Below are 20,333 nucleotides of genomic sequence, written 5' to 3' on the forward strand. Positions count from 1 at the left end.
GAGGCTCCGGCCGACCATCGCCCGCGGAGAAACTTACCGCCGGCGGAGCCCATTGAGTCAAAACTGCCCCTCCCGGCAGTAAATTATCTCCATCCCACCATTCTATACCACCTTCTCCTGGGGCAATTGATCTAATTTCCTGGGGTTTTGGGTCTTTGGAACGATGTCGCAGTTTAAGCTTAACTTGGCCACCAAGGCCAACCAGGCCTCTTTGCTTCCAGTCCTCCTGGTTGCCACTTCCATCAACGAGGCTCGCCCTACTCCTGTCATCGCCATCAACTTTGAGGATGCGGCTGTCCTCTCCGAAGGCGAGAAGGCTATCGTTCAGTTCACGGGTGCCAGCGGTGCTCCCGCCTATGGAACTGACAACGCCATCAAGGAGCTGCGCGCCAGCTTCCCCTTCCTCAACGGAAAGGATGAGAAGTCTGTAAGTGATTCCCGCTTCGTCTTCATTGCGACTCTAGGCTGATGAAGGCTTCTCTAGGAGAACGAATGGCTTTCCCAGCTCGAGTCCTTCACCACCCTTGACTTCAAGGCTCTCGACCCTCTGCTTCAGCGCCTGAACACCCACCTTCTCCTCCGTTCCTTCATGGTCGGTTACTCGCTCTCCACCCCCGACATTGCTCTGTGGGGTGCCCTTCGTGGCAACCGCGTTGCCATCTCGGCCATTCGCAAGGGAGCCCTTGTCAACCTGACTCGTTGGTTCAACTTCCTGGATGAGCTCTGCCCCTGGGCTAGCGCTGCTCTGGAGAGCCTCAATGCTTCCGCCAAGGAGAAGAAGGCGGCCAAGGCCAAGGAGGGTGCCAGCTACGACATTGCTCTCCAGAACACTGACAAGGGTGTTGTTACCCGTTTCCCTCCTGAGCCTTCTGGATACCTGCACATCGGACACGCCAAGGCTGCTCTGCTGAACGACTATTTCGCGCACGAGAAGTACAACGGCACCCTGCTGGTGCGCTTTGACGACACCAACCCCTCAAACGAGAAGCAGGAGTTCCAGGATGCTATCATGGAAGACTTGGCCCTGATGGGCATCAAGCCGGACAGGATGAGCTACTCCAGTGACTACTTTGACCAGATCTACGAGTACGGTCTGAAGATCATCCGCGAGGGCAATGCCTACGCTGATGACACCGATAAGGAGACCATGGCTTCCCAGAGAATGAACGGCGAGCCCAGCAAGCGCCGTGACGCTTCCGTGGAGGAGAACCTTGCCCGATTCGAGGAGATGAAGCAGGGTACTCCCGAGGGTCTCAGATGGTGCATCCGCGCCAAGATGTCCGTCGACAACCCCAACAAGGCCATGCGTGACCCCGTCATCTACCGCTGCAACCCTACTCCTCACCACCGCACCGGTACGAAGTGGAAGATCTACCCGACCTACGACCTGTGCTGCCCCATCTTGGACTCGATCGAGGGCGTTACCCACGCTCTTAGAACCATTGAGTACCGTGACCGAAACCCTCAGTACCAGTGGTTCTTGGACACTCTCGGACTCCGCCACGTGCAGATCTGGGATTTTGCCCGCATGAACTTCATCCGGACTCTGCTCTCGAAGCGTAAGCTCACTAAGCTGGTCGACCAGGGCGTTGTCTGGGGCTGGGATGACCCTCGTTTCCCGACGATCAGAGGTATTCGCAGAAGGGGTATGACTGTGCCGGCTCTCCGCGAGTTCATTCTCAAGCAGGGACCCAGCAAGAACATCACCAACCTGGACTGGACCCTCATCTGGGCCACCAACAAGAAGTACATTGACCCCGTTGCGCCGCGCCACACTGCCCTCATGAAGAAGGATCTTGTCAAGGCTGTCATCAAGGGCGCCCCTGCTCCTTACACTGAGGACAAGCCTAAGCACAACAAGAACCCTGAAGTTGGCCAGAAGAAGGTCACCTTCAGCGGCTCGGTTCTCTTCGACCAGGAGGATGCCAAGACCTTCAAGCAGGACGAGGAGATCACCCTCATGGCCTGGGGTAATGCCATTGTCCGGAAGATTGAGAAGGACTCCGCGGGTGTTGTGCAGTCCCTGGAGCTTGATCTGCACCTGGAGGGCGACTTCAAGAAGACCGAGAAGAAGGTCACCTGGCTGTCGGCTGACCAGGAACTGGTCCCCGTGGAGCTGGTCGACTTCGACTACCTCCTCAACAAGGACTCCCTTCAGGAGGACGATGCTTTGGAGGACGTGTTGAACAAGAACACCGAGTTCCGTGAGGACGCTGTGGCTGACTGCAACGTGGCCGAACTGCGTGAGGGCGACATCATCCAGTTCGAGCGCAAGGGCTACTTCCGCTGCGACCGCCCCTACGCTCCTGGCAAGCCGGCGGTGTTGTTCAACATCCCCACCGGCAAGACTGGCAAATAGATATGCATTAAGTAAACGAAGATACGCAGGCTATGTGATGTAGATGAAATGGAAGATTTCAACAACAATTGATCAGCGGGCACTATCATATCTTAGACCGCATATATATTATTATATATACGCTTGATTTCCCTATCTGATACTTTGCAGGAAAATAATTCCGTCACATCATGTAGGACGCATGTGAAAGACGATTAGATAATAAGCGTAGCATCCCTTTGGAATATCTGCACATGCTGGATTCGAATTCTGGCACATAATAAGAGCAGTATTGTCAGGTGGCTACAAGGAAATCGAATCTACGATGTGTCCCAAGTAAACTTTCGATGCCCTACTCCATACTAGTTATACGATCGCCAACCTTAGGGCAGTGTGCAGCCACATACGTAGAGGACCCTTACATAGGTAGGGCTGTGCTCAAAATCGGATCCGATCAAAAGTGCGAAGGGGGTGTAGCTCGTGACATCTGAGGGAAGCCGAGACGAAAGTTCTTTTTATATGGACCGTCGGACTCGGAAAGAAAATCCCTCAATTGCCATAGTGGAAGGAAGGCAGCCAAGGGATATGGAGCAACATTCCTTGAACCTTGTGTGAAGGTGGTGACGGCATTGAAGGAGGACGGAGGGTTGGGGAAGATGACACCTGCTCAGGACTGCTTTGTTCAGACCCCGTCATTCGCTAAGTGGTCGTTTGGTACGTCCATCGAACGTCCGCCGTTTTAACCTGGCATTGCTTCGGCATATTTTTTTTTCTTCTCGATCTTTCCTGTGTGATCCGAGTGCTCCGTGGCAGGGACTGGGAGTGGAGAAAGAACAGAAGGTGATTTGAGCTGGAGGTTAGAAGGGAATTTAGAGTGAGTAATGGAGAGTAATAGAGGCAGTAATATTACGTCGAGATGGGTCTGTCACGTTGCACTGCACTAGTCCCGATGCAGTCAGGGTCTGGGCACTAGTCCCACTTGGTGCGATCGATCGACTGACTCCTCTTTCTGACTGGCATCCACTATCTACTTTGCATACTGCCTAGTTACTAGTCTATCTAGTTCTATCCAGATACACTCTCACTACTCCCCCGCAACTTTACCTTGCATCAGTTGGCAATTCATCTTCATGTCTATTTGAACGCTTCACCTTTTGACCATGCAAAAGCTTGCAGCTTGAGCTCACAAACACTCTCGTTAGCAGCTGTCATCCCTGTTGTGTTGCTGTCCCTCTCCAGGCCTTTCCCTGGTTCTCTACTGCCGTGCCGTTACCCAGTCCACGCCCAGGACCCTGGTACACATCATCGCGTCACGAGTCAATTCCTCTGCTGACCCTCTCAGAATCCAACGCTCGCCAAGGCACAATGGATTATTGGTGTGCTCCCAGACTCGGCCCGTCCATGCCCTACGGTTCGTTCGGAAATCTCACCATGTCTCATACGTCAAGACACTCGTCGAATCAACGAGTCATTCCCCTTGGGCCTATGGTCTATCATCCTGTCGCGTTCGTGACTGGCTCCGGCAGTCGGTTCACTTTAAGCTCAATTGCTCAGAGTTACTGACACAAACGCCCGACCGGTCGACCTGGTGAGTGATCACCCTCCGTAGACTGCCGGAACCTCCTGGACTCTCCTACGTCAGCATGATTGTCTCCGTCAACACCATTCGTCAGAGCTCCTATCGGCTGTGAAAGTGTCCATGCATCCTTGTTGCTTGGGACCAAGAAAGAAAAAGAAGCTTTCCTCGTTTTCCTTTGTCTCTTCTTCCCCAAACCTGGCGGGGAGGCCTTACTTTTCTTCTTTTCTCTACCTCGTAGAGTTGCTGTCGCTTGTTTCGACGGGTTGCTTTCTTTCTCTCTTTCTTGCGTGAGGTTGATCTCGCTCACTCTTTCGCTGTAAAACAAGGGGACGCCCGCAGAGCGCTTCGGGCACGCCAACAGTTTCCTCTGCTGCCCCAGACAAGCTATTGGATCGATCATGGCTGAGCAGGCCGGCGCCTCTGGCGACATTGAACGTGCCGCGCAAACAGCGCAAACGCAAATCCGCACCTCGACCTCGGAGCGACGCGACTCGAGACGTGTCTCTCGTGTCTCCTACAAGGAAGACTACGCTAACCTCGACGAATATGGAAAATTGGTCAAGTATGCCTCCACCTACCGCGAGGGCGGTCGAGGCGAAGATGTGCAAGGCGAAGAGGAGGAGAAACGAGTGTGGTATGCTCCTTGGAAGAAGCGCAAAGTCTTCGTCAAGCATGTAGACCAGCAACCGGGCCAATTCCCCGAAGATTGGCTCATCACGGACATCCGTCAAGGTTTGCCTAGCAGCGAAGTCCCGGTCAGACGTCGACGTGCCGGGTGGAACGAGCTGGTATCGGAAAAGGAGAATCCAATTGCTAAGATTCTGTCGTATTTCCGAGGCCCCATTCTCTACGGTACGCCATCAAGTCCCCAGGCACAGCGATTGACCAAGACTCGTTTTGTTCTAACAAGGCCACAGTAATGGAGTTGGCTGTTCTTCTGGCCGCAGGTCTGGACGACTGGATTGACTTTGGTGTCATCATCGGTATCTTGTGCCTGAACGCAGCCGTCGGTTGGTACCAAGAAAAGCAAGCTGCGGACGTCGTTGCGAGTCTCAAGGGTGACATTGCCATGAGAGCCAACGTGATCCGCGATGGTCAGCAACAGGAAATCTTAGCGCGGGAGCTTGTTCCGGGTGACGTGGTATGTAGCGGAGACCTTGTTGCGCCCACTTGTGATATTTATGAATAGGACCCTGAAAGCTAACAATGTAATCACAGATCATTATCGGAGAAGGCTCCGTCGTCCCAGCCGATTCCAAGATTATCTGTGATGTTAATGACCCCAATGGCTGGGAAGAGTTCAAAAGGATGCAGGAGCAAGGTGACCTTAGCAGTACCTCCGAATCTGACCTCGAAGACAATGAGCCCGAAGAGGGTCAAAAGGAGGGTGAGAAGGAAGAGAGTTCCAAGCCCAAAAGACGCCGTGGCTACCCCATCCTCGCGTGTGATCATTCCGCTATTACCGGTGAGTCGCTTGCAGTTGATCGCTATATGGGTGGGTTGATCTACTATACGACCGGCTGCAAGCGCGGTAAGGCCTACGCGGTTGTACAGACAGGCGCGAAGAACTCGTTCGTGGGTAAAACTGCGAGCATGGTGCAATCCGCCAAGGGTGCTGGTCACTTCGAAATTGTCATGGACAACATTGGTACTTCTCTTTTGATTCTCGTTATGGCTTGGATCTTGGCTGCTTGGATTGGTGGTTTCTACCGCCATATCCCCATTGCTTCGCCGGGTCAGCAGACGCTCCTTCACTACACCCTTGCTTTGTTGATCATTGGTGTTCCTGTTGGTTTGCCGGTTGTGACCACCACTACAATGGCCGTCGGAGCAGCATATCTGGCAAAGAAGAAGGCAATTGTGCAGAAATTGACTGCGATCGAATCACTGGCGGTATGTTGGAATGTACATTAGGGGAAAAATGTACTGCTGCTAACCTCGGACAGGGCGTTGATATCTTGTGTTCGGATAAAACAGGAACATTGACGGCGAACAAGTTGAGCATCCGCGAGCCGTATGTAGCCGAAGGTGTGGATGTGGATTGGATGTTTGCTGTGGCTGTCCTGGCTTCTTCTCACAACATTGAATCGCTGGACCCTATCGATAAAGTCACGATTCTTACTCTCCGGCAATACCCAAGAGCCCGGGAGATACTCCGGAGAGGTTGGAAGACTGAAAAATTTACTCCCTTTGATCCGGTGTCCAAGCGGATTGTGACGGTAGCAAGCTGTGATGGGACAAGATACACCTGCACTAAGGGCGCCCCCAAAGCTGTACTCCAGCTGACGAACTGCTCCAAGGAAACCTCCGATCACTACAAAGCGAAGGCCCAGGAGTTTGCGCACAGAGGATTCCGCTCCTTGGGTGTCGCAGTGCAGAAAGAAGGAGAAGACTGGACTTTGCTTGGAATGCTTCCCATGTTTGACCCGCCCCGTGAGGATACAGCTCAGACAATCAACGAAGCTCAGAACCTGGGTATCAGTGTGAAGATGCTTACGGGTGATGCCATTGCGATCGCTAAAGAGACGTGCAAGATGCTTGCCCTCGGTACTAAAGTGTATAACTCTGATAAGCTTATTCATGGCGGCCTGAGTGGCGCCATGGCAGGTGATCTGGTTGAAAAGGCAGACGGATTTGCTGAAGTGTTCCCTGAACATAAATATCAGGTTGTGCAGATGCTTCAAGACCGCGGCCATCTGACCGCGATGACAGGTGACGGTGTAAATGACGCACCATCATTGAAGAAAGCAGACTGTGGTATTGCTGTTGAAGGAGCAACTGAGGCAGCACAGTCGTCTTCTGATATTGTGTTTTTGGAGCCTGGATTGTCTACCATCATCGACTCGATCAAGGTGGCTCGGCAGATTTTCCACCGCATGAAGGCATATATCCAGTACCGTATCGCGCTTTGCTTGCACTTGGAGATCTATCTGGTAACCTCGATGATTATTCTCAATGAGAGTATTCGTGTCGAGCTGATTGTCTTCCTTGCTCTTTTCGCTGATCTGGCAACGGTCGCGGTGGCATATGATAACGCCTCATTTGAGTTGCGTCCTGTCGAATGGCAGCTCCCCAAGATCTGGTTCATTTCAGTGCTGTTGGGTCTGCTGCTTGCACTGGGTACATGGGTTGTCCGCGGTACTATGTTCCTCCCGTCAGGTGGTATCATTCAAAATTGGGGTTCGATTCAGGAGGTCCTGTTCCTCGAGGTCGCACTGACCGAAAACTGGCTGATCTTTGTCACTCGAGGTGCTGATACCTGGCCATCAATCCACCTCGTCACAGCCATTCTGGGAGTGGATGTCCTGGCAACGATCTTCTGTCTCTTCGGTTGGTTCACCAACCAAGACATGCCCACGAACCCTGCCGACTCCTTCGTCGAGACCACCAACGGCTGGACAGATATCGTCACGGTTGTCCGGATCTGGGGCTACTCGCTAGGTGTGGAGATCGTCATAGCGCTGGTCTACTTCATGCTGAACAAGTTCCGGTGGCTCGATGAACTTGGTCGTCACAAGCGCGACAAGGGCGACCTCAAGATCGAGAACCTGTTGGGTCACCTTGCTCGACTGACGGTCGAGTACGAGGAGCCTGGGAAGCCCAAGGGTCGCTTCTTCCTGGCCACTAGCAAGGAAGAAGAAGAAGTGGAGTAAGAGCTGGGATTTGCGTCTTGAGCTCAAGGGTAGATTCCGGGATGACTTACTGGAGTAGTGGCCCGATACTGCTTATTGTTTTATTGAGGGAAAAATGTGACATCTGAGAAGACTTATAATATGTGTTCTCAAATGGGAAGAGAAGGATATTGGGACGATGGATGCTGAATGATAATAATAGTTACTTGTTTTTGTGATATCTAGTATAAATGTGTTCATCGAGTAGGTAGTAGTTAGTAACTAGTTAATATATACCTGATGTATTTGACTGATCAGCTGTAGCAGTAACCAAAGCCCACTTGCATGGGGGAGCAGAAGAACGAATAGAATTATCACTTCATAGCAGCCTCACCGGCCCAAAAACAAGCCATTGCTTCTGACATTTTTCTCTTTATATCCTCATACGAATAATAACTAGGTAGAGTAACGGTGACCAACCTTTAATCAACCAATTACTACTACAATTCCAGCATCAGGTAAATCATACAGCAGCGTTTTTATCATATGTCACTCTTGAATTCTGACACAGAACATCCCACAACCCACCCCCTTCGGGCCTTTATAGCAGTATTTATCCATTCATACTCGTAGTAAGTTGTACTACTACGGTAGTATAGATAAACCCAAATAAAGTCATACAATGCTTTTAACATCTTACTGTATTTCTATTCACTAGTACTAGTATTGTTGGCAGAAGAGTGCTACTACTAGGTCGGAGTCGATATATATAATTTGGACCAGACAACTTCCGAGTCACGGTCTCAAGGAGTTGTAAGTATTCTTGGAGTTAACAAGGTATTAGCTAAAAGTACGAATCAAAACAAGTCGATATAATCTGTACAATGTAGTAATTTCAAGTTGTCACTATTAATCATATTTCTCTTTCATTCGTTGAATTCTAGGTGCATGGTAAAGTGGGTGGGAGGTAGGAGGTACTTAGTTTTGTTGGGGGCGTCGATTCAGTATGAAAAGTAGCTAACCTACCAACCAATCAAGTACTAGAGTTGACATTCTTTAGAGTTACGGAATTGCTTACTATGTAGATACTCAGGAGCTATGTTTGTTACCGAATGTGTGTGTATGTATGTATTTTTCTTGGTTGAAAGTATTAATATGTGTGTCACTCCATATGATCATGGAGGACGTTAAAAGTTAGTTACATATAAATATATATATCATAGTGGCTAGTCGTGTCGTTCATTTCATGGACAGGACGTTAGGATATAGTATGGAGGATTCACGACCGGCGGTGGTGGTTCTCCAGCACGCGCTTCCACAGATCCTCCATCTCATTGCCGACCATGCGCTCGGTTTGCTTCTCCAGGGCGCGTCTGTCGAAGTCGCGCTTGGAGATGGCGGCGTTGGACTCTTCGCGGGACATTTCCACTACACGTTTTTGTTAGTTGACTTTCATTCAAGATCTCATGGTAGGGATGGAAGAAAGGGGAAAAAAAAGAACGGAAGACAGGAAGGTATAGGGCGGCTCACCATGCACATAGACACCCGCTCTCTTTCCGCTGAACATGGCATGCGGCACGTTCGTGGATCCATCACTGTTGCAGTCACCGACAGCGTAGACGCCCGACAGACTGGTGCGCATGCCCGTGTAGTCTGTCGTATCGATCTTGTTATCCACCATGACCAGGCTCAGCTCCTCGGGCAGAGTGGAACGCTGAGCGGTCGGGTAGTTTGTGATGAAGGTGTTGCGTACAACGCTGGAGCCATCGGTGAAATGGACCCGGAAGATGTCGTACTGTCTACCCGTGTCGTCGCGGTGGTCATCTCCATCTTGGAGACGCTCAATGGATGCAATGGAGCGGTTGTCAATACCGACATTCCACGCTTCGAGCTGCTGCTTCCAGTTCGGGTACTTGGCTGCCAGGGCGACTTCGTTGGCGGGCGTGTAGGTGCCGTTAGTGAAAGCGATGATGTCCGAGTACAAGGTGTGGGTTTCCATGACGCTGCCGACCACGTCCGGCAAACCGCCTAGGATACCGAGGGGCTCGTCGCGGTGCTCGTAGCCGTCACACCAGGGACACCACCAGATGCCCTTGCCCCAGGCTTCGCGGAGACCGGGCACATCAGGGATCACGTCAACCAGCCCGGTACCCAGGACTACCTTGCGGGAGGTGTATTGGGTGCCGTTGGCGTCGACGGCACGGAAGTATGAGCTGTTGGCTGCGGCATCCTCGACCGGGGTGATGGAGTCGATCTTGATGTCGATGACGCTGGTCGAGTTGTATTTAGAGATCTGCTGGCGGGCGAGGCCACGGAATTGGGCAGGTGGGGTGCCTTTGTGGATGTTAGGTATAAATTGACATGAAATGGGGAGATTCTGGGGTAAACGGGGCAGAACTTACCATCAAAGCCAAGGACATCGTGCATCTCGCGCGTAACACCATTACGGTATTCTCCCGAGTCGAACATCACGGTCTTCCGTCTCATGCGCCCGAGACTGCTCAGGACACTGAGGCCCGCGGGACCTCCTCCCACGACAATCACATCGTAATCGGTCTGGGGGATGGACGACGCCAGAGCGACGCTGATGGTGGAGAAGAGGGAATAAAAGAGGGACTTGGGAGCCATGGTGTGGACTAGGTTACGGATCGGATCGTTCCCCACGCACTGAAGAAGAGAGAAGGCCTGCTGCAGTCTGCCGAGAAGAAGATGCAGCAGCAGCAGCAGCTTTCAAGCTGCTCTTTATACCTCCACAACAGCATGTTCCGCAGGAAGGACAGTGCAGCACGCACATCGTCCCAAGTTGTCCGAGGAGCAGGATTTGGTGATTCAGCTGGGATGCAGCCAAGACTCGAGCTGGTGGAGCAGCTGAAGGGGATCGACACGATCGATTCCGTGCCAGTCCAGTTCGGGGTCCGCCGTGCCAAGGTAAAGAGAAGATTATTGAGAATATGGTTCGGGAGACTCTAGTCGACCTGCCGAATGAGAGTCGATGACTGCGTGGCTTCAAATCCCGGTTGAATGCTGCCAAGACGGCGGAATTCGATCGGCAGGGCTGGGATTTCAATAGTGCATGCAAGTGGAAGAGGGGCCAGATGGGCGGGGCGTGGAGAAGCTTGCTTGTTGGTGATGGTGCCGAACCCTGCACGAGGCAATTAAAGTCGGAGGGGTTCGTGGCAGAGAAGACGAAGATAGTAGTGGGTGAAGGAGGAGGGAAGAGAGGAGCAAAGAGGATGATGCATAACAAAACATGCCACGACAGACAGTTTAAGAGTCACGCGACCCAGAATCAGCCTGCAGCTCATAAACTACCTCAAACCAGCTCAGTAGAATATATTAACCATTAGATTAGTTAAATAAGATAGGTGCAATCAATACTAGATGTACCGCAAGGGTACTATATACAGCTCCACTAGGATTATATCCCAGCAAACCCTGTGGAACACCACATCCACGCCACCTGCATGCTGTCGCCACTTCTCTCCTCCCTCATATTAATCCCTCATGCACACTCATAAACATACACTCCTACAAGGGGTATCACAAAATAAAATCATTTCTTCCAGTTAGTGCTGGATTCAGGGCCCCACAAGTGCAGGGGGTACCGGTATGGAGTTCCAAAAACCCGCGAGGCCGTTTGCCCCAGAGCACTGCGGACGCCACTCAAGAAGCCCGAATTGGCGTACGCCTGCGTGACATCCCACATCATCACGCCGCCAAAGCTCTTGAAGGTCTTGGTATACTGAATGATCGACTGCAGTTGCGAGACCGGTACATAGCCCGAGCCGGCTGCCCCGGTATTGGCCGGAACGCCGAGCATCACTCGCACATTGGGGTTCTGAGACACGTTCTTGGCCCAGTTGTCCCACTGATCAAAGTTGAAGGTCGACTGCGTGCTTTGACCCTGAACAAATGAGCCCAACCCGCAGGGGTTGTTGTAGAACTGAACCCAGACGGCATCCATTGACACCGGCCCGTTGAGGAACTGCTGGTCGGCAAGGTCGGGGTAAGGGCACTGCGGCGCTGCCGTCAGAAAGTATTGTTTCGAGGGCTCGGCATCGAACAGTTGACGAAGGCGGTTCGCGAACGGCGCCATGTTATTCACAGTAGCCTCGAAATCGAGATCAAACCCGTCCACCGATGCGTTGCCAAAGGGCCGATGCGCCGTCGAGTTGGACTGCTGGGGGCCGAAAGTCTGCCAGATCAGGTCGGCACCGGATTGAGCAGCAGATTGCGACTGGAATCCACCTTCACTGTACGTCGCACCGCCAATTGACAGGATGATGGTCTTCCCCTTCTTCTGGCACGTGGTGATATCGGCACTGCATCATTGTATTAGCCGTGTTGCCTTTAGTCCTGAGAACATGAAGCATACCCAATTTGGGGACAATTCGGCAAGTTGGTGCCTTCGAACAGCGTGCAATTTTTACTGGTGAGCGAAAAGTCGTATGCTGGTGCTCCTCCAGGTCCGTTGACGTTCATCACAAACGCAAGGACAATGGCCTTGACGGTGGTCAGCATCTCCTTCATGTACATTTCCTCTCGTTGAAGCTTGATCTTACATCAATATTGCTGTCTAAATTTCGAGTCAGCACAGCTTCTTCTTCCGAAAATTGTGGAACACTCACCATCGCAGTAATAGCCCAGGTTCTGCTGGGCCAAGCTTCCGGTCCCTGCATAGGAATTTTGGCCTAATCGCAGACATGTCAACTACTGTCAGATTCTGGCATAGGGTAAATACTCACCCCAGTACACAACCACGTTGTTAGAGGAAGATAAGTCGAGCTTGGCGTATGCTCCTCCCAGAGAAGCCAGCCCCATCGAAAAGGCAAGAATATTTTTAAGGAGCGTCATAGTGTAAGGAAGGAATAAAGAGTTGGTGTCTTTTTTTAAAGGATTGACTGAAATATCAAAGGAGTGTGTTGAGTGAACGGTCTCTAACCTCAACGATGGGGGGCGGACGACCAGTCGATGATGCCCAAATTGCCGGTGCCAAACGGTTGTCGAATTCGAGTCGAGCTGCTATCACGAAGTCAGATTGTAGGCGCTCATGTCGCGGCTTTTATGTCTTCTCCAGACTAATCATAAGCCTGTTGTGTTGTGTTGAAAAAACAAGCTTGGACCGAGTCCTTGTCATCCGTTGTCTGGGGTCAAACATTCCAGATAGTAGTCTTCTCTCACGAAGCCAGCCAATAACCCAGGCCCCCGGATTGTCATATTCAAGTGGCGCTGCTAGACTGCAAGACAGAGCATATTTTTCAGAAATTCATCGAAACTATGATTGGTAGGGAACCGGCCGAGATACATTCCAGGATGGTTGTTGTCAATAACTTGGGCGGCCCGAGGAATGCCATTTCCTCTTGCGGACCCCAGCTTGTGATGAGCCGAACCCAGGGCAAGCTCCTCTTCTCATGATCACTTACGTGGCCACGAACATCGTAGCTTGCGTACTCAGTCAGTCAGGTGCGTCAATGGTTCAATGATGGTTGGGATGAAGTCTGTTAGCCAGTTCGTTGTTGCCCGGCTGCGCATCGATTACCGTTAACATGACCATTAGGATACCATGCGAGTCCCATTTGACAGCTTGGCCACAGGGATATATTATTAAACTTTATAGCTGCCATGTGAGACTGCAAGGAGTAGGTCGAAAATCGAAGTATTGAGTGAGACAATCGCCGTGGCTTTCACCTCTCCGGGACCGACAACTAGAACCGGCAGTTGTACGTGTGGTGGAAGGTAGCCAACTACATCTGCCCCTGAAATCTGGGATATTCCGTGTGATGCACATGGCGGTTCTCAGGATATCAAATACATAGACTGGATGACCATTATCTCCTGACCGTCGTGGCTCTGACTTCTAGTGCTCCTATGCCCAAAGGCGATCCGTTGACCATGACGGTCAGATCATGCATAATGGGCAAATCGTCATGAAAATGCTATTCTTGGCTCCTGCCAGATGCTTATGACCCCAAGAATGCAGGTGTCGTCCTGGTGATGATGGCATGTAGTCCTTATCGGGCCGGTTTATCAGTCACTCACGGTACATGTTTTCCGTCAATCAGCCCAACAAAAGTTGGCCGAAAGCAAAATAATCCCGCATACTATGCTGTCTACCAATCGGCCCTGGGTAATGATCGGACTATATGCCGCGGAGTGAGGCCAGGAGCAGAGGGTACAAGGTTATCGGAGGGATGACGAGCATATTAAGATCGCCGGTCGAAAATGCTCTTGATTGAACCATTCAGGAGTTGATTGCTTGGTCAAGTTCTCCAAATCCTGCCGAAGCCAGTGATTCGAGATATCATAATAAACATAACAAACACAATTTGTGCCCGGCTATGTGACATTGCACACAGAAAATATAGTTCTGCCGCCATTGGTGGGAGGTGACCGTTTATTTCATAGCATTCATTGATGGATGCCAATGACCCTTGAGACGGCCTCATCGTTGGTCATGCTGTTATCAATCACTCCTGCCACTTTGAGAACATCTACCACACCCTCAACAAGTTTCCTTTGCACACCCCGAGTCGTGCCTGTGAACTTGACATCCTTGAGCCACTCCTTAGCATCCTCCTCTCCATAGTTACAGCCCAGCTCTCCAGTACCCAAGAGCTTCACGACCTGAGCCGTATCGGCTTCAAAGTCCTTGATGCCCTGATCCAGGAGCTTGAGCAGCTGTTGCAGCTTGCCATCCGCTTCCAAATCCGAGAAAGATGAAGTAGACGCCACAATCATCCAAGACGGCCAGGGAGTGTAGATCTCACCGATCTTCTTCAAGGCGGGATGAGGTTTCTCTTCAGTGGGGTGGAAATACGGCTTCGTGGTGAAGTGTTCCCACATGAAAAACTCGGCCGTGGGCTTCGGCTCTTGCTCTGGATGCCCAGAATCGTATCCGGTCACTCCATTGCGGAGAGCAGCGAAGGGGCCCAGGGGCACGGTGGACAGGGAGTCAGGCTTCCAGCCTTGCTTCTGAGCGAGGACGAAAGACATGATGTGGGAGCCACTGTTTCGCGTCAGTATAAGGCGTGCCATTGGTTCTGCAGGTTGCGTTGTTTATTCCCTCACCTTCCAAGGCGACTGACACCAACCCGCTTGTCCTTGAGGTCAGTCACGGTGTGGATATCTTCTCTCTCCCGACCCGTGACGATGGCCCAGCGCAATGGCGTATCGACCCAGTGCCCGATCATCTTGTAGCCACCCTCTGAGGGGTCCTTCTGGGCCTGCTGTTTACCAGCCAGACCAGCAACCCATCCTTCGGTCAATCCAATGGCAACATCGATTTCCTTCTCACGCAGAGAAGTGATCATGTGTCCTGTTCCAGAGGGGAAGGGAATCAGAGAGATCTTGAAGGGGAGAGCAGCCAGGGCTGGGGAGCGCAGCGCCAGGTGAAGAGGCGTGAGATAATGTTCTAGAAAGGAAGGTCATTGTTAGCTGCTAGTAAATAGTCCGGAGCTCGGAGAACCGGGGGCTGTCCATGTTGCACAACTGAGATGATTGTATACGGCAGTGTAAGGATATTGAAGGAGGGAAGTTGAACCGTACCAGGCACATAGCCAATGCGGATAGTCTCTAGATCTGAAGCCATGGTGAATCGGGGTGGAGTAACGGAGACAAACGAGTCGGTTGGAAGATACTAGTAGCGAGGATCATTCTGCTGAACAGGCGGAGATGGAGCGTCTAAATGTCGAGTTGAACTAACGAGTAGTTGCTGGTGGGGTTCCTCCCGGTCCCTTGAAGTTACCCCGCGGCAAAAAAGAAGTTCTCCTCACGTCATTTGCCGGCCACCAATTGACTCATGACCATGCGAAGACTGCATTAGATAGGGTGTTACGGACAACGATTGGCAGCATAAGCTTCATTGAGCGTCTAATCACATCACATTATTTCTAATTCAATTGATAACAGGTCGGATGACCCCGGAGGCCGAACCAAGCTGAAGGTCCGACGTGTCTAGCTATGCCATATGTACAACGCCAACGGAAAGCAACGGAAATCTCACGGCCGTATCTAATCTCGTTCAAGTCATTCGGATGTCCTTCTCCTCCACATTATAGCTCTCACTAGGTCCTCGAGGACTGCCCGCAGTCCGGAACGAGGCACCACTGTACATCCAAAACTGCACGCCCAAGTACAGGTCGCAAACACACTGGAAGAGACCACACATCCGGAAAGCCCAAGGGATCACCTCCTGGCTGCAGAAGAAGTAACTCAGCTTCATGAGATCACCGAGGATCCAAGCCGCGAGCACCGAGAGCCGGAATCCTGCGCACGAACGGGACTTATGGTTCTTGAAAATCTGGGGAAGAGGCAGCGTGGCTTCCACGGCGAGACCGACGTATCCAAGAAGACCGATGTAGGATTCCGAGTAGGCAATTGGGGGCAGGAGGACTTGGATGAAGGTGAGCGCGCCGATGAAATACGCCAAAAACATCCAGTAACTATCGACGACTGTGGGTTAGTATTCGCTGCAATAGAATGGTCTCTCTGAAAGGAGAGAAAAGATTAGGACGTACGGTTTCGCGCTCTTCCATTGCCAGAAATCGTAGGGTCTCGCAAATCCACCGCCATTGTCCACACTGCTGAAAGGAACATGCTCAACGCTGTTCTTCAACCCGGGCGATGGCCGATTGTCCAATGCAACCTTCAACAAGACTACCTGCACCCCGACAGTGATAACGGCCTGAATCAGGAGCGAAAGAGAGTAGTAAGCGCCGAACCAGTAGAAGATCCTAGCAAAATTTGTTAACGCCGAAACCCCCAAGGGCCGCAATTCCTAGACTGGTGGCCTTACTTCAAGACGGACGCGACGAGCATAATCAAAGGGATGTCCAGCGAGAAGCCAGCCGAGCTCCTCGACCGGTGAATACTGAGGATCTGGTCCGCATAGGAAGTCACTGGAGAGGTGATGAGGCTGTTGGTTTCAAGCGGCCAGTTAGCGTTCCATTCCGATGCGTCCATGGGAGCGGAAGACGTACAAGAGGGGAGCCCCATATTCCAGGGCCTGCGACACAAGATACATAGTGAACTTAAAATTACCCGTCGCTATCCTTGTAACAAGAGTATAGCGAATATAGGAAGATGTTACGATGGTTGAGGAGCGACTGCTCGGTTTTGCGTCGACGATGGGGCAGTGAACGGGCGGAGCTTGCGGTTTCCGGAGTGAGACTGCGACGGAGCAGCAGCGGTGTCAGGGGCGAAGCTCGTGGAGATGCTGAATTCGGGATGAGAACGCAGGCCGCGAGCAAAGACGAGAAACCTCCACAAGAGTGAATTGGCAGGAGTAGGGAGATGCCGAAAGCCCAGGAACTCCGTGCCGACCAGTCCTAAAGAGAGTTCAATGCCAAAATCAACCCGAATGCGGCCTCTTTTTTTTGCAGCCAGATTTCGGACTCAAATCAATTAAATTTATTGATCGGCGGCCACGTCCCTGGCGCTGACTCAGCCCCACTCCAGGAGTTGCCTTCCCTTTTTCCTCTTCGGGGTTGGGGTTCCACCCTTCACTACAATTCTACTACGGGTGGTGCTCAACTAGGGTGGAAGGGCATCTGAAAGCGTCATAAATAAATACCATTGATGCCTGATATATGAACCTCTTGCATATATGTATGGGTGCTCAATCCACATCCTCGTCTAGTCTAAAACTCAATCCGCCATGTCTTTCCAATGCCGACATTGGGGTTCTTCACCACCGCATATGCGGCCTTGCCATCGGGCTGGCTGTGGTACTGCATAGAGGCTGTCGAAGCCGCCGAAGCTCCATCCTCAATCACAGTCACACTGGTCTTACCCTGCCATTCCTTAGGAGGATCAACTACCACCACCCGCTCAACACGAACGTTGGCCATGGTCTTCAAGTACTCGGCCGTCTTAGGACCCTTGGTGCCAACATCCTCCGAGACCAGGGCAGACTCCTGGAAGCGGAAACGGCGATGGATATAAGCTCCACGCTCATAGTCGAACGTCTCGCCGTCATCCACGTAGAGAGAGCCATCGGCTTGACCGTTCTTATCCAAGACCACAACAAGAGTGTACGGATCCCATTTCATTAAGGCGCTACTGCGGCGAGGACGGTCCTTGCGGGGGATAACATGGCCACCCTGCATCAGCAATGGCACAGTCTCCATAGGAGCAGGCACCGTATGCCGCTTTCCGGCTCCCTGGTAGACGGTGTAGTCAAAGTAGTCATAGTACTTTTCGCCGTCAGCAAGGTAAATGTCGGCCGTGGTGGCCTCCTCGGAGACAACAGGCTTAGCAAGAAGACCGGTGGAGCCGAGATAAAGCTGGTCGTCAATGGCAAAGCCAGCCTCATCCCAAGGGTGAGCATAGTACTGCGGCCTCACGATCGGCATTCCGTTCACGGAAGCTTCGTGGAAGGCAGTGTACCAGGCGGGGAGAAGCTGATACCTCAGGCGGATAGCCTGGGAGATGATAGACCGGTGTGGCTCGGCAATCAGATACGGCTCTCTCCGGCGCGTGTCAATATGCGCGTGGGCCCGGAAGAAGGGGTACCAAATACCAGCTTGGTACCATCTGGTCAAGAGCTCCTTGCTAGGGTTCTGGAAGAAACCGCCCACGTCAGCACCGGCAAAGGGGAAGCCTGCAATGCCGTTGTTCAGAACCATAGGGATGGAAGCGGCCAAGTGTTCCCAAGTAGCCTGGTTATCACCCGTCCACATAGCAGACATCCGTTGAGCACCAGCATAATATGACCGTGTCAGAATGAAAGGCCGACGGATCTCGCCCTTCTTGCGCTCTAGAAGGGCATCGTAGGTGGCATTGACCAGGGTGATTCCATGAACGTTATGGATGTCACGGTGCTCCCAGTTGCCATGATGAAGGTTATCCTTGGGCATCGTGGTTTCGGGACCGTTGAAGACCGAGGGCTCGTTCATGTCGTTCCAAATGAAGACATTGGACAGCGTCCCCTTGAACTTGTCAAACTTGAATAAGCTGACCCACCATTTGATGGCGGCCGGGTTGAAGGTATCGATCCAGTGAGAAGAGCCAGGCCAACACCACCCGTCGTAGATCTCACCATCCTTGTTCTTAGTGGCCAAGTCTTTGCTCTTCATTTCTTGGACGATGCTGTACTTGTCCTGGTTCTTGATGTGCGGGTCAATGATAACGACGAGTTTGCGCTCCGACTCATCGAGCTGCTCCTCCATGCTGATCGGATCAGGGAAACTGAGTGGATCCCAGGTGAAATACTTTCTGTCATCGGTATATTCGATGTCCAGCCAGATGACATCGTAGGGGATCTGGTACTTGTCAAAGTTGCGATCGACCTCCTTGACATCCTCATCAGTGATGTAGTTCCAGCGGCATTGGTGATAAGCAATGGCAAAATGTTGAGGTAACTGAGTGTAGCCGGTGAGTTCACCATAGGTCTTGCTGATTTCCTGTGGGGTAGGACCAAGGAAAACGAACACGTCGAGCTGGCCGGACTCCGAAAACCAATGACTCTGGGTGTCAGTGGTGGCGCCCACGCCGAGAGCAAGAGGGTTAGGAGATGAGGTAGACTTGACAATGTCCACCCAGGTCTCTGCAGCATTCAGCCAGAAGACACCGACGGTGGAGTCCTTGCGATGTGCCTGCATGAATGGAATAGCACCATACAACGTCATGGGACTGCTCAGCTCGTACTCAAACACATCCGCATTGTACATGCGGTAGGGCTCTTCGTGATTCCCTTCACCACCTCTGGGACGCTGTCAGTTCTGCGAGATGGAAAATGTCACTGCGCGACTAGCTTACCGAGTTTCCTTTAAGGAGAGAGAGTCAGCATGCTCAGGAATTCCAAAAACATGCTTGTAGCCAGGGAAGGTGATATCCAATCCCACACTCTCGGGACCCCTGGGCTTGGTGTCCGTGTTTCCACCAAAGCTCTCATCCCACCAAGTGCTTTCATCTTCCTGGGTTTGCTGCTCGCCCTCGCCTTCGACCTCTACCTTAGGGCGCCAATGCTCCATGTTAAGGTAGCCCTTGTTGTTCAATTGAACGTGGGTTTGGCCATCCCTCTTGAAGTCGGCGCTAAAGGGGGCGTGGCGGATGACAGCCTCGAACTGGTTGTCCGGACCGTACAAGACTCTGGTAAAGCCAGACTCGGTTTCAGGTCTCAAGGTCGCGGTTTTGCTCAACTCCAGGCCACCAACCAACACCCATTTCTCTGCCTCATTGTAGCGTTCCTTGCGTGCTTTGCTATCGTGTCGAAGCTGGATGTCACCGTTCATGCGCTTTTCCTCATCGACAACAACTCGGGCGGCGCCGGACTCGAGGAAGGAGACAACGAGAGGCAGCTTGACTTTCTCGTTGGCGGAGACGGACTTGAGAATGGTTCCGTGCAATTGGCCATCCTTGAACTGGATGGAGGATGAGTCGAGTTCGTATGGGGAGGCCCAGGAGGAACCTTGGGCGGCAGCATCGTCGGCGAATGCTCTGTTCCGCTTACAGAAGCCCGATTGAGAACATGTCTTGAAGTTCTCGTGTTTCACGGTGACTATGCGTCATTGTTAGATGTCAAGGAGAGCCTCACCAGTAGGAGTGTGATTGGACAGGCTTACATCCGGGGATGACAAGGCATCCGAGTAGGACCACCAAGGACAGCAGTAGGGTCCAACGGTTGGACATTGGCCGAGTTCCGGCCATGATGGGAGAGCTCAGTAGTCAATCAGAGACACTCAACCTCTGAAAGAAGAACTATCAGCAACCACTAGTGTGTCGACCTGCATCTACCAGAGGTGAAGGTCCCACACACAAAGCTGTTATGTGCTGGGATAGAAGAAGGAAAATGCAACTAGATACG

At 52.0% G+C, this 20,333-nt stretch overlaps 10 protein-coding genes across 10 annotated transcripts; 5 read left to right on the forward strand and 5 right to left on the reverse strand.

The window, feature by feature from the left end:
* Positions 1 to 100: 100 nt before the first annotated feature.
* Positions 101 to 2,520, forward strand: BDQ94DRAFT_144793 (glutamate--tRNA ligase GUS1). The gene is made up of 2 exons (XM_026766521.1): positions 101 to 427; positions 485 to 2,520. Exons 1-2 carry the CDS (start codon positions 164 to 166, stop codon positions 2,357 to 2,359), a joined length of 2,139 nt encoding a protein of 712 aa, XP_026625689.1. The 5' UTR covers positions 101 to 163; the 3' UTR covers positions 2,360 to 2,520.
* Positions 2,521 to 4,315: 1,795 nt separating this feature from the next.
* On the forward strand, positions 4,316 to 7,813 carry BDQ94DRAFT_179103 (putative plasma membrane H(+)ATPase; the record flags this gene model as incomplete). Its single annotated transcript, XM_026773290.1, has 4 exons — positions 4,316 to 4,769; positions 4,835 to 5,058; positions 5,136 to 5,810; positions 5,864 to 7,813. 4 exons carry the CDS (start codon positions 4,316 to 4,318, stop codon positions 7,568 to 7,570), a joined length of 3,060 nt encoding a protein of 1,019 aa, XP_026625690.1. The 3' UTR covers positions 7,571 to 7,813.
* An 816-nt stretch (positions 7,814 to 8,629) lies between these two features.
* Positions 8,630 to 10,237, reverse strand: BDQ94DRAFT_144796 (NAD(P)/FAD-dependent oxidoreductase). Its single transcript, XM_026766522.1, has 3 exons — positions 9,931 to 10,237; positions 9,059 to 9,862; positions 8,630 to 8,956 (listed from the first exon to the last, which is right to left on the reverse strand). The coding sequence occupies exons 1-3, from the start codon at positions 10,154 to 10,156 to the stop codon at positions 8,808 to 8,810; spliced, it is 1,179 nt and encodes a 392-aa protein (XP_026625691.1). The 5' UTR covers positions 10,157 to 10,237; the 3' UTR covers positions 8,630 to 8,807.
* A 39-nt stretch (positions 10,238 to 10,276) lies between these two features.
* On the forward strand, positions 10,277 to 10,523 carry BDQ94DRAFT_144797 (uncharacterized protein). Its single transcript, XM_026766523.1, has one exon. The coding sequence runs from the start codon at positions 10,289 to 10,291 to the stop codon at positions 10,496 to 10,498; it is 210 nt and encodes a 69-aa protein (XP_026625692.1). The 5' UTR covers positions 10,277 to 10,288; the 3' UTR covers positions 10,499 to 10,523.
* Positions 10,524 to 10,892: 369 nt separating this feature from the next.
* Positions 10,893 to 12,544, reverse strand: BDQ94DRAFT_39491 (glycoside hydrolase family 18 protein). Its single transcript, XM_026775659.1, has 5 exons — positions 12,274 to 12,544; positions 12,157 to 12,219; positions 12,091 to 12,104; positions 11,904 to 12,031; positions 10,893 to 11,850 (listed from the first exon to the last, which is right to left on the reverse strand). The coding sequence occupies exons 1-5, from the start codon at positions 12,380 to 12,382 to the stop codon at positions 11,082 to 11,084; spliced, it is 1,083 nt and encodes a 360-aa protein (XP_026625693.1). The 5' UTR covers positions 12,383 to 12,544; the 3' UTR covers positions 10,893 to 11,081.
* On the forward strand, positions 12,324 to 12,922 carry BDQ94DRAFT_39486 (uncharacterized protein). The gene has a single exon (XM_026775658.1). It carries the CDS (start codon positions 12,478 to 12,480, stop codon positions 12,814 to 12,816), a length of 339 nt encoding a protein of 112 aa, XP_026625694.1. The 5' UTR covers positions 12,324 to 12,477; the 3' UTR covers positions 12,817 to 12,922.
* A 511-nt stretch (positions 12,923 to 13,433) lies between these two features.
* Positions 13,434 to 13,829, forward strand: BDQ94DRAFT_39494 (uncharacterized protein). The gene has a single exon (XM_026775660.1). It carries the CDS (start codon positions 13,523 to 13,525, stop codon positions 13,721 to 13,723), a length of 201 nt encoding a protein of 66 aa, XP_026625695.1. The 5' UTR covers positions 13,434 to 13,522; the 3' UTR covers positions 13,724 to 13,829.
* On the reverse strand, positions 13,603 to 15,332 carry BDQ94DRAFT_144801 (uncharacterized protein). The gene is made up of 3 exons (XM_026766524.1): positions 15,074 to 15,332; positions 14,597 to 14,939; positions 13,603 to 14,534 (listed from the first exon to the last, which is right to left on the reverse strand). The coding sequence occupies exons 1-3, from the start codon at positions 15,114 to 15,116 to the stop codon at positions 13,937 to 13,939; spliced, it is 984 nt and encodes a 327-aa protein (XP_026625696.1). The 5' UTR covers positions 15,117 to 15,332; the 3' UTR covers positions 13,603 to 13,936.
* Positions 15,194 to 16,903, reverse strand: BDQ94DRAFT_39502 (PQ-loop repeat-containing protein). The gene is made up of 4 exons (XM_026775661.1): positions 16,507 to 16,903; positions 16,323 to 16,442; positions 16,045 to 16,260; positions 15,194 to 15,969 (listed from the first exon to the last, which is right to left on the reverse strand). Exons 1-4 carry the CDS (start codon positions 16,548 to 16,550, stop codon positions 15,549 to 15,551), a joined length of 801 nt encoding a protein of 266 aa, XP_026625697.1. The 5' UTR covers positions 16,551 to 16,903; the 3' UTR covers positions 15,194 to 15,548.
* Positions 16,904 to 17,081: 178 nt separating this feature from the next.
* BDQ94DRAFT_39521 (glucan 1,3-alpha-glucosidase ROT2) lies at positions 17,082 to 20,333 on the reverse strand. The gene is made up of 3 exons (XM_026775662.1): positions 20,092 to 20,333; positions 19,286 to 20,027; positions 17,082 to 19,231 (listed from the first exon to the last, which is right to left on the reverse strand). Exons 1-3 carry the CDS (start codon positions 20,174 to 20,176, stop codon positions 17,167 to 17,169), a joined length of 2,892 nt encoding a protein of 963 aa, XP_026625698.1. The 5' UTR covers positions 20,177 to 20,333; the 3' UTR covers positions 17,082 to 17,166.

Source organism: Aspergillus welwitschiae (genome assembly GCF_003344945.1).
Source record: "Aspergillus welwitschiae strain CBS 139.54b unplaced genomic scaffold BDQ94scaffold_18, whole genome shotgun sequence".
Lineage (NCBI taxonomy): Eukaryota > Fungi > Ascomycota > Eurotiomycetes > Eurotiales > Aspergillaceae > Aspergillus > Aspergillus welwitschiae.

What these genes read in the sequence shown, in the direction of transcription:
- BDQ94DRAFT_144797 (XM_026766523.1), top strand. Translation starts at nt 10,289, where the DNA reads ATGTTCCGCAGGAAGGACAGTGCAGCACGCACATCGTCCCAAGTTGTC.
- BDQ94DRAFT_39502 (XM_026775661.1), bottom strand. Translation starts at nt 16,550, where the DNA reads ATGTATCTTGTGTCGCAGGCCCTGGAATATGGGGCTCCCCTCTT. An exon ending in CTCGTCGCGTCCGTCTTGAA is followed by an intron (nt 16,261 to 16,322) that starts GTAAGGCCACCA and finishes AAATTTTGCTAG; the next exon opens with GATCTTCTACTGGTTCGGCG. An exon ending in CAATGGAAGAGCGCGAAACC is followed by an intron (nt 15,970 to 16,044) that starts GTACGTCCTAAT and finishes AGTCGTCGATAG; the next exon opens with TTACTGGATGTTTTTGGCGT.
- BDQ94DRAFT_39486 (XM_026775658.1), top strand. Translation starts at nt 12,478, where the DNA reads ATGGGGGGCGGACGACCAGTCGATGATGCCCAAATTGCCGGTGCCAAA.
- BDQ94DRAFT_39521 (XM_026775662.1), bottom strand. Translation starts at nt 20,176, where the DNA reads ATGGCCGGAACTCGGCCAATGTCCAACCGTTGGACCCTACTGCTGTCC. An exon ending in ATGCCTTGTCATCCCCGGAT is followed by an intron (nt 20,028 to 20,091) that starts GTAAGCCTGTCC and finishes AATGACGCATAG; the next exon opens with TCACCGTGAAACACGAGAAC. An exon ending in CTCTCCTTAAAGGAAACTCG is followed by an intron (nt 19,232 to 19,285) that starts GTAAGCTAGTCG and finishes ACAGCGTCCCAG; the next exon opens with AGGTGGTGAAGGGAATCACG.
- BDQ94DRAFT_39494 (XM_026775660.1), top strand. Translation starts at nt 13,523, where the DNA reads ATGATGGCATGTAGTCCTTATCGGGCCGGTTTATCAGTCACTCACGGT.
- BDQ94DRAFT_144793 (XM_026766521.1), top strand. Translation starts at nt 164, where the DNA reads ATGTCGCAGTTTAAGCTTAACTTGGCCACCAAGGCCAACCAGGCCTCT. An exon ending in ACGGAAAGGATGAGAAGTCT is followed by an intron (nt 428 to 484) that starts GTAAGTGATTCC and finishes AGGCTTCTCTAG; the next exon opens with GAGAACGAATGGCTTTCCCA.
- BDQ94DRAFT_144796 (XM_026766522.1), bottom strand. Translation starts at nt 10,156, where the DNA reads ATGGCTCCCAAGTCCCTCTTTTATTCCCTCTTCTCCACCATCAGCGTC. An exon ending in CGATGTCCTTGGCTTTGATG is followed by an intron (nt 9,863 to 9,930) that starts GTAAGTTCTGCC and finishes ACATCCACAAAG; the next exon opens with GCACCCCACCTGCCCAATTC. An exon ending in AGCGGGTGTCTATGTGCATG is followed by an intron (nt 8,957 to 9,058) that starts GTGAGCCGCCCT and finishes AAAAACGTGTAG; the next exon opens with TGGAAATGTCCCGCGAAGAG.
- BDQ94DRAFT_39491 (XM_026775659.1), bottom strand. Translation starts at nt 12,382, where the DNA reads ATGACGCTCCTTAAAAATATTCTTGCCTTTTCGATGGGGCTGGCTTCT. An exon ending in CAACGTGGTTGTGTACTGGG is followed by an intron (nt 12,220 to 12,273) that starts GTGAGTATTTAC and finishes GTCTGCGATTAG; the next exon opens with GCCAAAATTCCTATGCAGGG. An exon ending in CCGAATTGTCCCCAAATTGG is followed by an intron (nt 11,851 to 11,903) that starts GTATGCTTCATG and finishes ACAATGATGCAG; the next exon opens with TGCCGATATCACCACGTGCC.
- BDQ94DRAFT_144801 (XM_026766524.1), bottom strand. Translation starts at nt 15,116, where the DNA reads ATGGCTTCAGATCTAGAGACTATCCGCATTGGCTATGTGCCTG. An exon ending in CCGCATTGGCTATGTGCCTG is followed by an intron (nt 14,940 to 15,073) that starts GTACGGTTCAAC and finishes CTTCCTTTCTAG; the next exon opens with AACATTATCTCACGCCTCTT. An exon ending in GGTGTCAGTCGCCTTGGAAG is followed by an intron (nt 14,535 to 14,596) that starts GTGAGGGAATAA and finishes GACGCGAAACAG; the next exon opens with TGGCTCCCACATCATGTCTT.